Genomic DNA, 16,963 nt, shown 5'->3' with positions numbered 1-16,963 from the left:
CCTGTTTTATCTGAGGAGACCAGACATGAGCCTGAGGCTCTTCTGAATTTGATGCCAATTTCTCTGGTAGAATCACCTCACTGTCCACTTCAGATGGACAGAAACGGCAAGGTTATAAACAACTCTCCTCCAGCTTCCGGGTGCAGAGCAGACTTGTGAGGAGGTGGCACATTGTAGGTGCTCAGTCCATCCTGCTGGAATAAATGAATTCAGCAGCATCTTCTAGAACAGCGGTTCTCAACCTTCCTAATGCCACGACCCTTTAATACAGTTCATGTTGTGGTGACCCCAACCATAAAATTATTTTCGTTGCTACTTCATAACTGTCATTTTGCTACTGTTATGAATCGTAATGTAAATATCTGATATGCAGGATGTCTTCTCATTGTTACAAATTGAACATAATTAAAGCATAGTGATTAACCACAAAAACAATATGTAATTATATATGTGTTTTCCGATGGTCTCAGGCGACCCCTGTGAAAGGTTGAGAACCGCTGTTCTAGAGGGTTAGGTGTATCTCCTGACGTTGGCTTTCTTTTTTAAAAAGTATATATTTTTATTTATTTCAGCGAGGAAGGGAGAGGGAGAGATAGAAACATTAAAGAGAATCATTGATTGGCTGCCTCTTGCACACCCTCTACTGGGGATCAAGCCCACAACCTGGGCATGTGCCCTGACTGAGAATCTAACCACAACCTCCTGGTTCAGGGTCAATGCTCAACCATTGAGCCATGCTGGCCAGGCCTGATGTTGGCTTTCAAAGCTTCCATAGAAACAATTCTTGGTTGGGCTGGTCCAGACTAAAGGGGATTCTTCTCACTGCTGTGTCACTCCAACTTCACACAAGCCCCACACCCTGGGCTGTCAGATCCCCAGACGTAAATAAGTCAGCCACCAACATGGAGGTGTTCACTGAGTCACGCCAACCCCCTCTGCCCCCCATGTAGCCCAGGGTAAGCCCCTGTCCACCTCCTTTGATTTCAGCAGCAGAGATGGTTCTTCTGAGCTCTGGATATAGTCCTTGACTATATTTTAAGGGTACAACAACTTAAAATATTCACATACAATATTCCATATGTAAATGAGCAAGTAGGATGATTCATGCAAGCACCCGTCATTTCTATTTTGGAAAGGAATAGAATTTAGAAATTAACAAAAAATTGAGAGCTAGGTTGATCCCATCTGAAGAATGCTCCCCACATTTCTGACTTCCCACTAACAAGAAACTTCAGAGAGGCCACAGTCATGGGAGCAGCATGCATCCGGAGGCCAATGCTCTCCCAGTGAGCCGGTGAACCCCCAAGAGCCTTTCCGGCCCAAGCAGCTGTCTTTCTAGAGATACATTTAAAAAAAAAAAAAAAAAAAGCAACATTCCATCCACAGTCCAACTCGAACCCCCCTCCCCCAAAGGAATGCTGTTCTTGGCAAGAGATCTTCCAAAGGAAACAACATCTGTGGAACCTTCATCCGTGAGGTCAGGGAAAAGCTGAGGCAGCGAAAACCTTCTCAGTCCTTCATTCAACCCAAGTTGCAGGCCCTCAACAGAGAAGCAGGATGGGAGCCATCCTAACAACCTAGCACCAATGCCTGTGTCTTGATATTACCCCTTCTGAGTTCCATGGCAGCTTCTTGTGTTTTGCAAGGCTGGACAATTCCCTGTTTACCGGGTTGCTCAACTAAACCAAAGGAGTTGATTAGATCCCCTTAATACCTACACAGGTAGGATTTGTAATTTAGCCTCATCCTCAATCACTAAATATTTATGATGCACCTTTTGTAGGTCCTGGGGCAACAGCCATGAACTAGACAAAATTCCTGCTCTCAATACAGTCAAGCCTAATTCCTTGTGCCTGTGGTCCAGAAATTCCACTTGCCAGAGTCTTCTCTCTTGACGAGAACAAGCAAACTCATGGACAGATATGGAGAGGAAGCTCAATGGTGACAACTCCCAGATATGACATCTAAAGCACATGCAACAAAATAAAAAAATAGACAAGTGAGACTACATCAAACTAAAAAGCTGCACAGCAAAAGAAATCATCAACAAAGTGAAAAGACAACCTATGAAATGGGAAAGATTACTTGAATATCCAAAATGCATAAAGAACCCATACAACTCAATAGGAAAAACCAAAACGAAAAATCCAATTAAAAAATGGGCAAAGGACCTGAATAGGTGTTTTTCCAAAGAAGATATACCAATAGTCAACGGGTATATGAAAAGATGCTCAACCTCATTAGTCATTAGGAAAATGCAAATCAAAACTATAATTATCACCTCATGCCTGTGTGAATGGCCAACAAAAAGATAAGATAAACGCTGGTGAGGATATGAAGAAAAGGGACCCTTGTGTGCTGTTGTTGGGACTGACCCAGTCACAATGGAAAACAGTATGGAGAATCCTTTAAAAATTAAAAATAGAACTACCATATGATCCATCAATTCCACTTGGGAATATATCCAACAGAAACAAAAACACTAACCTGAAAAAGATATCTGTACTCACATGTTCATTTGTAATAGTCAAGACATGGAAACAACCTAAGTGTCCCCTGAAAGATGAATGGATAAAGAAGCTGTAGTATGTATGTGCAATGGAATATTCAGCCATTAAAAAATGAAGGGGCCCTGACATGTTGCTCAGTGGTTAGAGCGTCAGCTCATGGACATGTGTGGAGGCAACCAATCATTGTGTCTCTCTCACATTGATATTTCTCTTTCTGCCTCTCTCCCTCCCTTTTACTCTCTCTAAAAACCAATGGAGAAAAAATATCCTTGGATGAAGATTAATCAAAAAAAAAGAAAGAAAATCCAGCCATTTGCAACAACATGGATGGACCTTGAGGGTATATGCTAAGCAAAATAAGTCAGAAGACCAATACTGGATGATTTTTTTTAAATGCAGAAACTAAACACAACAAAATACCTCTCATCCCAAAAACTAAATTCACCGAAAAAGAGATCAGATTTGCAGTCATCAGAAGCAGAGGAGGGAAGGAGAGGATGGGAACTGAAGCAAGGTGGTCAAAAGGTACAAATTTTCAGCTGTAAGGTAAATAAGTACTAAGGATATAATGTACATGACTATAGTTAACACTACTGTATAACAGATGTTAAAATTATTGAGTAGACTTTTTCTTCAATTTATGAGATGATGGATATAATCATTTCACAATATATGCAAGTCAAACCATTAATATAGAGATGTATGTCAATTATATCTCAATAAAACTGGAAAGAAAAAAAAAGAAAACCTTTCCAACTATAAGAATCCCAGTAGAGGCAAATCCAGAGAAGGCCCCTCAATTATGGAGCTAAAATGCTATCTATATATCCCTTGAAACACTCTTATCCAGCACCCCTGTGGGTACATCAACAGACATCAAAGCAAAGCAGTATAAGGGGAATAAGAGAACATCATGGGGTATGTATGGGAGAGGGAAGGAGACTTCATTGGGTTCATAGTTATTTCCTAGAGGAAAATGAGATTCCATTGTGCTGACCTAAGCCCAAATATTAAGAGCTCAGGTTTGGCTCAATAAGCGCCCACAATGTGCTGGGCTGAGTGTCAGGTACTCTGGTACGTACTCATTGTATTCTCACACCAACCCTGCTTGTCTCCCTGTTACGGATGAGAAGCCAACTGGCCTGACCAATGTCATGGATCTAATCAGAGGCACAGACTTGACTGAACTTGGACCTTGTGAGTTCGTGTCTCAATTTATTTACAACTTCCCATTCCAGACTTATTACTCCCATCTTCATCTCATAAATTTTTAAACATTTAAAAAATATTTAAAAAACTTTATATTTTTATAAAAATAAAAATCCTTATTCTTATTGAGTGGCCTGAAGGATGATTTCCTTGATTAGGAAAATTTGAGAGAGAAAACAATAAAACAAACAAAATTTATAATCCCAAGACACAGGATCACTTGGACTTTTTGGTTAATGTTGAGATTCTTAGGAACCAAGATGCTATTTTAAGGAAGGCTGGGCAACATATTTAGGGACTTCTGTACAGCTGATGTTACACTTCCTTTTACCTTCTATAGACAGGGAACCAAGACTCAGAAGTTTTAAATGGCTTGTTCAAATCCACTCAGCTGTTATTTGGCCACACCAGCATCAATCCTGTGGACTGATTATAGTTCTCCTTCTACTGTAAACACATTTTGGCTGATAGTTTCACACGTATAAGCTTTCTCTCCCCTGCTGGAACGTCAAGTTCATCAGAGCAGGCCCTGAGAATTTGTACTTACCACAATGCTTGGCATATTAGCTCATAATCAGCTGTCATCTGTCAACCTTTCACAATATGGACCCCTAGGTCTGGGATAATCACACTGAGTCTCTATCATTTTTGCTGGGCTTTGGGTTAGAGGAATGAAAAAGGAATCTGGAAACACATTTGGAAGCACAAGACAATCCAACATAAATTCCACCCTCGCCTGGCCTACCTGTAGCTCACCAGTAGGGCAGTAATCAGATGACCACACATTCCCAGTTGTGGTATAAGATCTAAAATTAACATTCAATATTATATGCGAGAAAACCAGAAGGGCTTCAAATGGCCTAACTATAAGTCCCCCCCCACCCCCACTGCTCTTGTGGATAATGTTCCCTAAACACCTCTCCTGATCAAAGGACCAGGCATGGTTCCTGCTTATAGCAGTTCCCAGTCAGTCCCTGGACTTATTCAGACAAAGCAATCACATCCTCCCACAGGAACCAAGGGCCACCCATCCTCTTGGTACCACTAAGCCTGCTGCCTCTCAAGGCCCCTAGTTTACTGGGTTCCTGAGTGCAACCCCCATGTGATTATGTAACTAATAAACTGCCATTTATAGTTAAAAAAAGATGGCACAATTCCGGATTCTAGACAGATCAAGTTTTCCTTTTGTACATACCTCCCATTACTATAAAAATTTTTTCAGAAAAGAGGGAAGGAACAAGGAGTTGCTGCTCACACATCTGTTTCTCAGTCCACTGCATGTCAACATCACACAATCTAAGAGACTAAATGAAATGAGTTTAGGTGGGGGCCACAGGAAAAGTGGACCCTGGTATTAGGCTGCACAAATATTACTTAACAGTATAGTGCACTATGCAAATCCTTGAACTAAGTGAGAAAGAAAACTTATTTGGGGATCCAACTCCTAGCAAAATCTGAATCTCTATCAACTGATCTAAAATCAAATAATAATTAAAGGGATTCAGCCCTGCTGGTATAGCTGTGGTGGAGCATCAACCTATGAACCAGGATGTCATCGTTGGATATTCTGTCAGGGCACATACCGGGTTGCAGGCTGGATCCCCAGTAGGAGGCGTGCAAGAGGCAGCAGATCAATGATTCTCATCGTTGATGTTTCTCCCCCTTCCTCTCTGAAAGCAATTTTAAAGTGTTTTTTTAAAGGAGGGACTCGCAGCACATAGGGAACAGCATCAGGAATCCTCTCTGCACTGGACTGTGGGTTGTTTGGGGTCAGTGTGTCTAATCCAGTGATGGCGAACCTTTTGAGCTCAGCGTGTCAGCATTTTGAAAAACCCTAACTTAACTTTGGTGTCATGTCACATATAGAAATTTTTTGATATTTGCAACCATAGTAAAACAAAGATTTATATTTTTGATATTTATTTTATATATTTAAATGCCATTTAACAAAGAAAAATCAACCCAAAAAAATGAGTTTGCGTGTCATCTTTGGCACGCGTCATAGGTTCGCCATCACTGGTCTAATCACACCCATTCCTGATTTTAACCCAATGCTGAGCCACAATCTACTCAAAAATGGCTGAGCCATGCACATAAAAGAACATTTACTCTGTGAAGTACATGTTCACCGAGAATAGCAGCAAGCTTAGCTCGCTCTCTCTCTAGGTTCAGTGAAGCTGCCTGAAAGATTACGGTTTCCCACACAGCTGGGCAGGAAGGTGAATCCTTAGGTGTGGGCTAGAAAATGTGAGACTGGCTCACTTCCACCTGACAGGCTACCAGTGGCGTTCCTCACACCACAAAGGCCCTGCAGAGCCTGCTGTATGCTGCAGACAGCCCCCCTAGCTACCCATGTGCCTTCAAAGAGGTACTGCATACACTTTGCTCCCAAGGGCAGGTTAATATCTGGATACTTCTGTACTTACTGATCCTTCCTAGTAGTCACAGGGCAAAAAATCATTACAGGCGCTGTAAAGTAAAGGGAGCATCTGTTTAGACTACCCAGATAGAATTCATGCCAAAGCCTACACTCGAAGACCTCAAAGTAGAAGCTAACACAGGGGAGAATAAAAATCAGCCATTCTTCCTCAATATCCACTAGGAAGAGGCATGGGTGACCACAGGTTATTGAGCCAAGTTCATCTGTATAGAAGACTAGAGAAAGCCAAAAAACCATAATGCTGAAAGCAGGACAGGGTGCCAGAAATCCATGTAAGGAGCTGGAAGGAAGGATACTCTCAGTTCTTCCCACTCCAACCCAGGCTCCGTTCTCCCACCTAAATTCTCATCCCTAGAAAAGACACATGGACACAGCTACCTTAAAAACTAGGTTTGTATTTCTGGTTAGGTTCCAGAGTGGCAGAACTCAAGAATTATACGATATCTAACCTGGTCCCCACCTCAGCTTGTTTGCCTCCCTCCCTCCCTCCCACAAAGATAACATTATACAAAACTTTATTTACAGGAAAACCAGTTAAAAATTAAGGGTGTGTACAAAAGTAGACATGAGAGCCAGAAATATCAATGCGGGGAAAGCTTTGGGGATTACAGGCCATCGTATTCCACACTGGACCCGGGGCAATATATTATGTACCAGGCAGGGAGAAGCATAGTGAATCTCAGTGCCAATTTTAGGGGAAACCAATCACTCTAGGGGAAGTCTTAATTATCCAGCCACCCTTCTTCTGCCATATGGGTTCAGAGCCAGGTAGCGAGGAAAACAAAACACAAAGTCTTTGACAAGCCCCATAGAAAAAACAAGGGCTCAGAAGGCATAGCGGGTCCGGATGTCCTCAAGCTTCTTGGACACCTCAGGTGGGGTTCGGTCCAGTTCTTCAGAGACATTCTTTTGTTTGTTGGGCTCCATAGAGTTGAACTGCTCACAGAGGTCTCCATCAATCACATTCTAGGGCATGGGAAAATGAGAGCAAAAGAAAAAGGTTAGATGCCAAGAAAATGGCACCTGCTAAAGCGGCAGCTGCAAGGAGGGCTTTTTATTCTACAAACACCTTAATCCCATTTACAGAGGAGGAACACGACTGTAAGGTGATTCTTAGTAGCCAGAGTTCAGATAAACAAGACTAACTGAAATCTTTTCTCTGGCTGTGCTCTGCCTGGAGTTCTCCCATTACTGTCTCCATCAATCTACTCCCTTGATGCTCCTTCATTCAGACTGTTCTGATTTTTTTGGCACCAGACAATGTGACTTTTATACAAAAGCATATCACAATAAAATTTATGTATAACTACAAAGCAATACTATTTTTTAAAGAAACTGCAGACTTTTTCTCCATTGTATGTTTTAGACTCCTCTGTCAAAAATTAGTTGCCCAGCCCAGCCATTGTACAGCTTAGTGGCTGAGCATCGACATAGGAACCAAAAGGCCCCGAACTGATTCCCGGGTTGCAGACTCAATCCCCAGTAGGGCAAGCAGGAGGCAGCCGATGAATGTTTCCCTCTCATTGGTGTTTCTGTCTCTCTATCCCTCTCCCTTCCTCTCTCTCTAAAATCAATACATATTTTTTAAAAATAAATATTTGCCCATATTTCTGGGCTTTCAATTCTGTTCCATTGGTCTGTATGTCTGTTTTTCTGCTAAAATGCTGTTTGAATTATTGTCGCTTTGTAGTGTATTTTGAAATCAGGGAGTGTGATACCTCCGGCTTCTTTCTTTTTTCAAAATAGCTTTGGCTAATTTTTTTACAGTTCTGGTAAATCTCCATCACTATGCCATATTGTAGCAATTTTAAGGTAGAAGTTCCTAATTTACTTTAATTATTCTGCATTCCAAATAGCCATCAAGCCATCATTTTGTTTTGTTTTGTTTTTGTTAATCCTCACCTGAGGATATATTTTTCCATTTATTTTTAGGGAGAGTGGAGGAGAGACAGAAACATTGATATGAGAAAAACACATCAATTGGTTGCCTCCTGCATGAGCCCTGACCAGGGCTCAGGCCGGGGAGAAGCCTGCAACTAAGGTACGTGCCCTTGACGGGAATCGAACCTGGGACATCACGGTTCCCAGGCTGACGCTCTATCCACTGAGCCAAATGGGCTAGGGTCAAACCATCATTTTAACAGTCTGGCTTTGACCAATGTTTCACGAGAAACTTCATCTGAAACCCTAAGCTTAGTTGTCTTTTTTTCTAAAACCATCAATCGATCAACACTCCAGCTTCATTACTCTGCAACTGTCTGGGGGTGGAGCCTATAGGCTAGCGTTCTGACTCAGGGAGATTCCAGCAGCCCCCAGGGACTGGCTTGGTGAGGAGCTGGCAAAAAGTGGGGGCCATGCAGTTGAGAAAGGGACTGTTCTGAACTAAAAAAAAAAAATAAAAAATAAAAAAATATATATATTTATTGACTTGAGAGAGTAAGGGAGAGGGAGAGAGATAGAAACATCAATGATGAATCACTGATCGGTTGCTTCTTGCATGCCCCCTACTGGGGATTGAGCCCAAAACCCGGGCATGTGCTCTGACTGGGAAATGAATCAGTGACCTCCTGGTTCATAGGTTGATGCTCAACCACTGAGCCACATTGACCCAGCAGGACTATTCTGATTTTTAAGGGAGTGAAAAGACCAAAGAAAATACTGGTTAAATGGGCTGATTCCCCCTTTCAACCTACATTTCCAGCAATGACCTACCTTAACAGGGAAATAATAAGAACGAAAGCTGAGGTGGTCTCGCCCACAAAGAGGAGGATGCTCAGACCGGAGATGCATTTCCACATGCTGGAAGAAGTCATGGTCCTGGCAGAAGAAACAAAAAATCTGTGACTAAAAGACAAAAGTGATCTCAACTACTAGTCTGTGGTTTCCAGAAGCACAATGAGCAGAGAAGCCACTGATTTTTATCATAAAAACAGATGTTAAACATCTAAATCATTCCTCTGATGAGCACAGGTTGTCCTGCTACAACAAAATAGCTAAAACCCGAAAGAAAACCTCCCTGTACTTGCAAAACATGAGAACACCACGTGTAAAGAGTGGTTTGTGAAGTCAGATTCTTGATGCCGGCTTCCTTGGCTGGAATAACATAAACCAAATTTAGCCAATCCTAGATTTGACTGTAAGAGGTAAAAAGTGCCCCAGTCCTTATCATGCCATCATTCCTAATCTGTGGGGTTTGGTCTGGGGCTTTGGCTTATAATTAAGCCTATACCCAGATCAGCCATACAAATGGCTTTTCCCATGGGGCTAAATAAATACATAAATAAATCGGGATTCTATCTCCTCAGGCACTTTTGTCAGCTTATAAAATTTCCAGAACACTCTTAGTTGCAGGTAGGGACAATGGATTTGCCCCCCTTAAGCAGATTTAGCACAAAGAAAGCACCTTGGGAAGGCAAAAGCCAGAGCAGCGTGGGAGAACTCACCTCATGAGATGTGAACGGAACAAGGATGCCAATTCCTCCTGACAAGGTGGTATAGACAAGCGATTCTGAGCCTCCAGGGATCAGCGTGGTCTTCTGTAACGACAGCACTGTCTCCCCCACATGATAGTTCATGATCACCTCTGCCTGCAAGTCAAAAACAGACCAATAACTGTGTGGGCCCTCAGGAGCCTGTTCTAGATTCCCACAAGCAAGCAGTACCTCCAAAGGGCAGGTTTCACCTCTCAAAACCCCCAAATTACTAAAATTTATTTTTTAAATTTTTAAAAAAATATATTTTATTGATTTTTTTACAGAGAGGAAGGGAGAGGGATAGAGAGTTAGAAACATCGATGAGAGAGAAACACCGATCAGCTGCCTCCTGCACACCTCCTACTGGGAATGTGCCCGCAACCAAGGTACATGCCCTTGACTGGAATCGAAACTGGGACCTTTCAGTCCGCAGGCCGACGCTCTATCTACTGAGCCAAACCGGTTAGGGCTAAAAATGTTCTTAACATTTAGAGCTTAATGCCCTTACAAACATGCAGACATAAGGTAATTTCTGATAAAACAGCCAACGCTAGGCGTGCTCTCTAAAAGGAAATCTATTTTTAGAAGTCCAGGAGGCTCTATTATAGAAGAGTAGGGCCAGCACACACCTGAGAAGAGCTGGTGAGAATGGACCTATGCAGCCATCGTTTTCAAGGACCTCACTATGTTCCAAAGAGATTTTATGCTGCTAAATGACTCAGAAAAATTTCTACTCTAGAGTCATAAAAATGCGATAGTGAGTGACTTGAACACTTTAAGTCAAATGCAGTGTCCATCCGTCACAGGCTACGTACTATCAATTTAGGGACTTCCATGCATGCAGGAGAGCACACGCAGCGTAGTCACATGCACTGTGGATAATGCACTAAAACATGCTTCCTCGGTGAGGGTCAGGGGAAATGTACCACACAGGCTGCTGCCTCTCCTTTGGGCCCCTCCTGAATCTTACCTTCTGAGAGGCCCCATTGAGCAAGCCCCGGTCCCACAGGGCTTTGTTTCCTGTGGGGTCCTCATCGACTTCGTCATTGGTGTTAGGCGGGAGCCTCACCTACAAGAAAGTGACAAATCACAGGGCTGAGTCCTGCATCAACTTACCTGCAACACCAAGCAACATGTGTGCCCCAGGTCCTTGCAAGTAAACCTCGGGGCACTGACTCTGGCAGAGGCCTGAGCCCAAGTCTCCTGCACCTGTTCTGGTGTCCTAGGAGGGAGAGACTCAAGACATTCAACCCCTGAGCAAGGGTCTAACACAGCAAGAGCAGAAAACAAAGACCACAGAATACAAACAAGAGAAGTCAGACGGGGCTTAAAACAACAAACCAAAATCCGGTCAAAATGTGAAAATAAATATTAGGCATTAGCTCAAACGGAACTATTATTAAATCATGTCCCATGGGGAGGAGGGAGGTGAAAAGGGGGTGAGGAAAAATAATCAAAAAAATTGATAAGATTTAGAGAACACAAAGTTCTTTTTAGAGTGAGCCTTAGTAGGGCTAAATTTTATACCCAATTTTACTTTCCATACTAGAGATCATAGTCCTGGGTTCTTGCCTTTACCACAAACTGAACCAGCTTTTATACACATCACTATATATAACCCAAGTAATATCAACTCACCACACAAATGTTGCCAAACTTGTCTGCCCCAGCCACAGTGTCATAATCGAGAAGGCTAGCTGTAGTGACCCACCGGGGGTAGGTGTCATCGGCAAAGATGATGAGCTGGTTCTCATTACGCTTGTAGCGAACCCAGATGAAACTTTCTTGGACGTCAGACACAATGACTCTGTGCCCAATAGTCTGGATCCCAGAGATGTAATTGGCAATATGCTGGAAAAAACAAGGACAACAATGGGTATAACCTTGAGGTTCAGAACCCACAGAAACTCCAGCTTCCCCTGAATGCAACATATATAGGGTCTGTAGAATAGCATACACCAAAGAATAGTAGTCATCAACGAATTCCTAGATGGGGAAAAGAGCTAAATGGTTTTAATATAGTATCGCAACAAAGTGAATCATATGAATTTTTCCCTAGTGCATATAAAACTTATGTTTATACTACCCTGTAGTCTATTTAGTATGCAATAGCACTGTCTAAAAAATTGCATATACCTTAATTTAAAAACACTTTATTACTAAAAACTGCTAACCATCTGAGCCTTTAGCAAGTCATAATTTTTTTGCTGGTGGAGGCTTTTGCCTCAATGTTGATGGCTGCTGACTGATCAGGGTGGTGGTTGCTGAAGGTTGGGGTGGCTGTGGCAATTCTTAAAATAAGACAACGAAGTCTGCTGCATCGATTGACTCTTCCTTTCACAAACAATTTCTCTGTAGCATATGATGCAGTTTGACAGCATTTTGGAGCCAATCCTCTCAAACCCTGCCAGTGCTTTAACAACTAAGTTTATGCAATATTCTAAATCCTTTGTTATTTCAACAATCTTCAGAACATCTTCACCAGGAGTAGACTCCATCTCAAAATATCACTCTTTGCTCATCCATAAAGCAGCAACTCCCCATCCACTGAAGTTTTATCCAGAGACTATAGCAATTGAGTCACACAGCTTCAGGTTCCACTTCTAGTTCTCTTGCTATTTCCACATCTGTAGTTAGTCCTACACTCAAAGTGTTAAGACCCACCAAGTCATCCATGGGGGCTGGAATCAACTTCTCCTAAACTCCTGTTAATGTTGCTATTTTGACTTCTTCCCATGAATAAATGTTCTTAATGGCATCTAGAATGGTAAATACTTTCCAGAAGGTTTTTAATTTACTCTGCCCAGATCCATCAGAGGAATCACTATCTATGGAAACTACAGCCTTACAAAATGCATTTCTTAAATAGTAAGACTTGAAATTTTAAAAAATTTTGTTTAAAGACTTGAAAGTTCAAGTTACTCCCTGATCCATGGGCTACAGAATGGGTTTTGTTAGCAGTCATGAAAATAACATTAATTCCATACATTTCCACCAGGGCTCTTGGGGTCAATGAGCAGTAATATTTTGAAAGAAATCTTTTTTTTTCCTTTTTCTGAGCAGGTCTCAAAATGGGCTTAAAATACTCAGTAAATCATGTTATAAATAGATGTGCTGTCATCCAGGCTTTTTCATTCCATTTATAGAGGCAGAGCAGATTTACATAGGGTAAATGAGCACCGGCGTCAACGGCCCCTACCAAGAGAGCCAGCCTATCTATCCTTTGAAGCTCTGAAGCCAGGCACTATCTGTCAAAGTCCTAGCTGGCACCTTTTTCTAGAATAAAGCTGTTTCACCTACACTGAAAATCTGTTTAGTGTAGCCACCTTCACCAATTATCTGGTAACTTGCTGTACTTTCACCATCAGCACTTTTATGTTATAGAGATGGTGGCTTCTTGCCAGCTTCAATGTTTTCTTTTGCAGCTTCCTCACTTCTCTTAGCCCTCATAGAATTGAAGAGTTAGGGCCTTGCTCTGGATTAGGCTTTGGCTTAAGGGAAGATTATGGCTGGTTTGATCTATCCAGACCACTAAGTTTCTCCATATCAGCAACAAGGCTGTTTTGCTTTCTATCATTTGTTCACTGGAGCAGCACTTTTCATTTCCTTCAAGAACTTTTACTTTGCATTTACAACCTGTCTGGCACAAGAGGCCTAGCTTTCGGCCCATCCCTGCTTTGGACACGCCTTCCTCACTAAGCTTAATTATTTCTAGCTTTCGATTTAAAGTGAGATATGTGTGACTCTTCCTTCCACCTGAACACTTAAGCGGCTATTGTAGGGTTATTAATTGACCGAATTTCAATATTGTTGTCTCAGGGAATAGGGAAGCCCAATAAGAGGGAGAGAGATGTAGAGTCAGGGGAGTAGTCAGAACATACAACATTTATCAATTAAATTATCTGTCTTATATGGCATGGTTCATGGGGCCCCAAAACAATTACAACAGTAACATCAAAGATCACTTATCACAGATTACCAAGAATTACCAAAATGTGGCACAGAGATATAGAGTGAGCAAATGCTGCTAGAAAATGGCATGGATAGACTTGCTTAAACAGGGTTGCTACAAGCCTTCAATTTGTAAAACGCAATATATGCAAAAGAGCAATAAAACAAGGAATGCCTGTAGAGAAAATATATTCCTAATTCTCACAGTTAAATTCCATATAGAAGTAAGCAGGACAGAAACATGGTTCTTAAAGTTTGAAGAAATCAAGAAAACCAACTTTTCATGCCCGTCTAAAATCTCAAGGGCCTATTTCTGAATCTGAAATTAGATGACTGTAACAAGGTCCTAATAAAGACCTGATTTTAACAGTACCATGCCAATGCCCCTCCTTCCTTCCTCACTAGCTACATCTGGGGCTTTCTACCATCATATTTACCTTGTTCTCACATTTTCGAAGTAACTTCTTTTTTCCCAGGTCATAGACTCGCAGAAGCTTCCCCACACCAATCAACACCCTACCCTGGAATGGGGCAATGGCAGCAGGGACCTCTTCCACTGGAGTCTGTGAGGAAAAACAGGTAATGCAGCTATTAGAACATATATGCTAGCCCCACCCTCTCAACCCAAAATGCCTTCTATAGGCATCTGTCAGAAAGAGAGACAGCAAGTCAAGTGATTATCTTTTGCTCATCAGGGAAATAAACCAACATACAACACTATGAAACAGGATGTTTGGGTGAACAGGTTCCACATGCTGCATTTCATCCAGCAAATAAATCAATGCCACAAGTCAAAAGAAGTCCTGGTGCCCAAGGAACACTGACTCAGAGCCCATGCTAATTCAACCAGTGCCATGAACTAGCAGTGAAGCCTCAAAATCTGCAGTTTGTGGAGGAATAAACAGCAAAGGAGAGCTAGTGACATCTTAATTGTGAGGGAGACCAATGAGCTTAGTACAAAGAAGGGTCTATGAAATAATTATTTCCTAAAAAACACCCCCCTTATGGGAGGGTTGGAGAAGCCACGTTCATGTACTGTCAGTGTTGTCTCAAGGAGACAACAGGAATTGTTTTTCTTTAATTTTAAAATTATGGTAAAATAGCTCTGGCAAGTGTGGGTCAGTTGGTTGAGCATTGTCCTGTGCACTGTAAGGTTGCTGGTTCAATTCCTGGTCAGGGCACATAACCAGGTTTCAGATTTAATCCCCAGTTGGGGTGGGTATGGGAGGCAATTGTTCGATCTTTCTCTCTCTCCTTCTCTAAAAATCAATTTAAAAATGTATTTTTAAAAATTATAATAAAATATACATAACATAAAATTTACCATTTTAACCATTTTTAAGTATATCATGCATTGGCATTAAGTACATTCACATTGTTGTATCACCATCACCATCACCATCACCATCACCATCACCATCACCATCACCATCACCATCACCATCACCATCACCATCACCATCACCATCACCATCACCATCACCATCACCATCACCATCACCATCACCATCACCATCATCCTACCCCAGAACATTTTAAATCTTTCCAAGAGAAAATCTGTAACCAGTGAACAGTAACTCCCAGAGAATACCAACTCTTTAAACTGATGAATTTTGATCACAAATTGCTGCCTGCTTAGTAAGACGAGTAAACAAGGAGTCAATTCAGTGTGAATAGTTAGCACACAGGCAGCAAAGCTTCACTGGAACATGCAAGCCCCAGTAGCATTTTCCATGTGCTACCAAGAGATGGATCAGAATCAATGAGTTGGCTCCCAAAATGGTCACCAAAGACCTGATCCACAAGTTAAGCAAAAGTGGGAGAATCTAGTAGGATATAAGATCCAGTAGAGCCCCAGCTGGTTTGGCTCAGTGGATAGAGCGTCAGCCTGCAGATTGAGGGGTCCCAGGTTCGGTTCCAGTCAAGGGCACATGCCCAGGTTGTGGTCGCGACCCCAGTGGGGGCGTGCAGGAGGCAGCCAATCAATGATTCCCTCTCATCATTGATGTTTCTATCTCTCTCTCCCTCTCCCTCCTCTCTAAAATCAATTAAAAAAAAAATCCAGTAGAACCACTGGCTGGTTCCTACCTTGTGCAAAAACTCCAGTTTTTCCCCATTGTTCACAAGCTTGTAGGTATAGACAAAGCCGCCTGCTACAGATCGGGGGTTCAGTATCAGGTCTTTGGCCACGCCCACCAGCACATACCAATCCTCACCAGTGTTGGCGAACCTGCACACGGCCACACTGCACAGAGAAAGAAGCAGGAGTTAGGCAGCAGTCACAGCCCAGAAAATTCCTGTTTCAGCTCCAAAACCTTGGATGCTCTGGACTCCTTACCTAAAAGCAGCTTCATTCTGTTCCAGCTGGACAAGGTCCAGCGTGTTACCCTGAATAGGATTCATCACTCGGATCACAGAGGCCCACTGCCCATTGCCAGCCTTGGGAGCTCCAAAAATGGACTCAGGGAGGTTTTCATTGAGGAATGCTGCTGCCATCTCTGCAGCTAGCTCCCGCTCATCCTCCCCTGCTGCTTCCACCATTTCCTAAATAAAAAAAATAAACAAGGAAGAGTTGGTGTATTCAGAAGTGGGTGCTGGGTTAAAGTAGATAAGTAACAAGAACACCTCCAGGGGCAGTCCATAATCTATACAATAGCAAAGTCTGTCAACCATATCAGAATTTCCCAAAATGAAAAGATTAAAGGGAGAGGTACACAGACAAGAGGAAGAGGGAAGATCACTAAAGGAGAAACCAGTACTTCCCATCTAATTTCCTTTGCTAATTCCTCTGATCTCCTCTCTTCCAGACCAGATATAGTTTTACATGACTGGGGATACTTGCCTTTGGTGAGAAATGATTTCTGGAAGGAGCTACTGTTATGGGGAATATGAAAGCTATCTTCGTTGGGCCCAAATCCAGGAAACATGTAACAGACTGTTTTGGAAACTCAAGGACTGAAGAACTCTGTTCCAGAGATGGAACTAAATACTGAATAAACCCAGGTCAGTGTATTAGTCCTGAAGTCACAAGAAAACCTCTAAAACCAAGGACTCAGACAAAGGGCTCTGCAAGAAGGACCCGAGAAGAGCCTGGATCTTTAATATAACAAAGAATAGCCCTGGCTGGTTTGGCTCAGTGGATAGGGCGTCGGCCTGCGGACTGAAGGGTCCCAGGGTCGATTCCAGTCAAGGGCACATACCTCGGTTGCAGGCTCCCTCCCCCGTCTCCTGCCTGCACAGGCCCTTGTCAGGGCTCGTGCAGGAGGCAACCAATCGATGTGTTTCTCTCACATCGATATTTCTGTCTTTCCCTCTCCCTTCCACTTTCTCTAAAATCAATGGATAAAAATCTTCAGATGAGAAAAAAAAACAAACGTGTA

General features: G+C 42.4%; 1 protein-coding gene across 2 annotated transcripts in view; it reads right to left on the bottom strand.

Moving 5' to 3' along the window:
* Window positions 1–6,534: 6,534 nt before the first annotated feature.
* SF3B3 (splicing factor 3b, subunit 3, 130kDa) overlaps window positions 6,535–16,963 on the bottom strand; it is a 43,652-nt gene continuing 33,223 nt past the window's right edge. For both annotated transcript variants that reach the window (XM_005862640.2, XM_014536755.1), the window contains exons 19-26: window positions 15,922–16,127; window positions 15,672–15,828; window positions 14,021–14,146; window positions 11,271–11,483; window positions 10,603–10,701; window positions 9,603–9,746; window positions 8,872–8,976; window positions 6,535–7,125 (exon numbers count right to left, since the gene is read on the bottom strand). In XM_005862640.2, the coding sequence (XP_005862702.1) occupies window positions 6,985–7,125; window positions 8,872–8,976; window positions 9,603–9,746; window positions 10,603–10,701; window positions 11,271–11,483; window positions 14,021–14,146; window positions 15,672–15,828; window positions 15,922–16,127 (1,191 nt within the window). In that variant the 3' untranslated portion in view covers window positions 6,535–6,984. The remainder of the gene's footprint in view (window positions 7,126–8,871; window positions 8,977–9,602; window positions 9,747–10,602; window positions 10,702–11,270; window positions 11,484–14,020; window positions 14,147–15,671; window positions 15,829–15,921; window positions 16,128–16,963) is intronic.

The sequence above is a fragment of the Myotis brandtii genome, unplaced genomic scaffold (assembly GCF_000412655.1).
Source record: "Myotis brandtii unplaced genomic scaffold, ASM41265v1 scaffold165, whole genome shotgun sequence".
Lineage (NCBI taxonomy): Eukaryota > Metazoa > Chordata > Mammalia > Chiroptera > Vespertilionidae > Myotis > Myotis brandtii.
The sequence above is the reverse complement of the archived record's forward strand: the minus strand, read 5'-3'. Positions and strand labels throughout refer to the sequence as shown.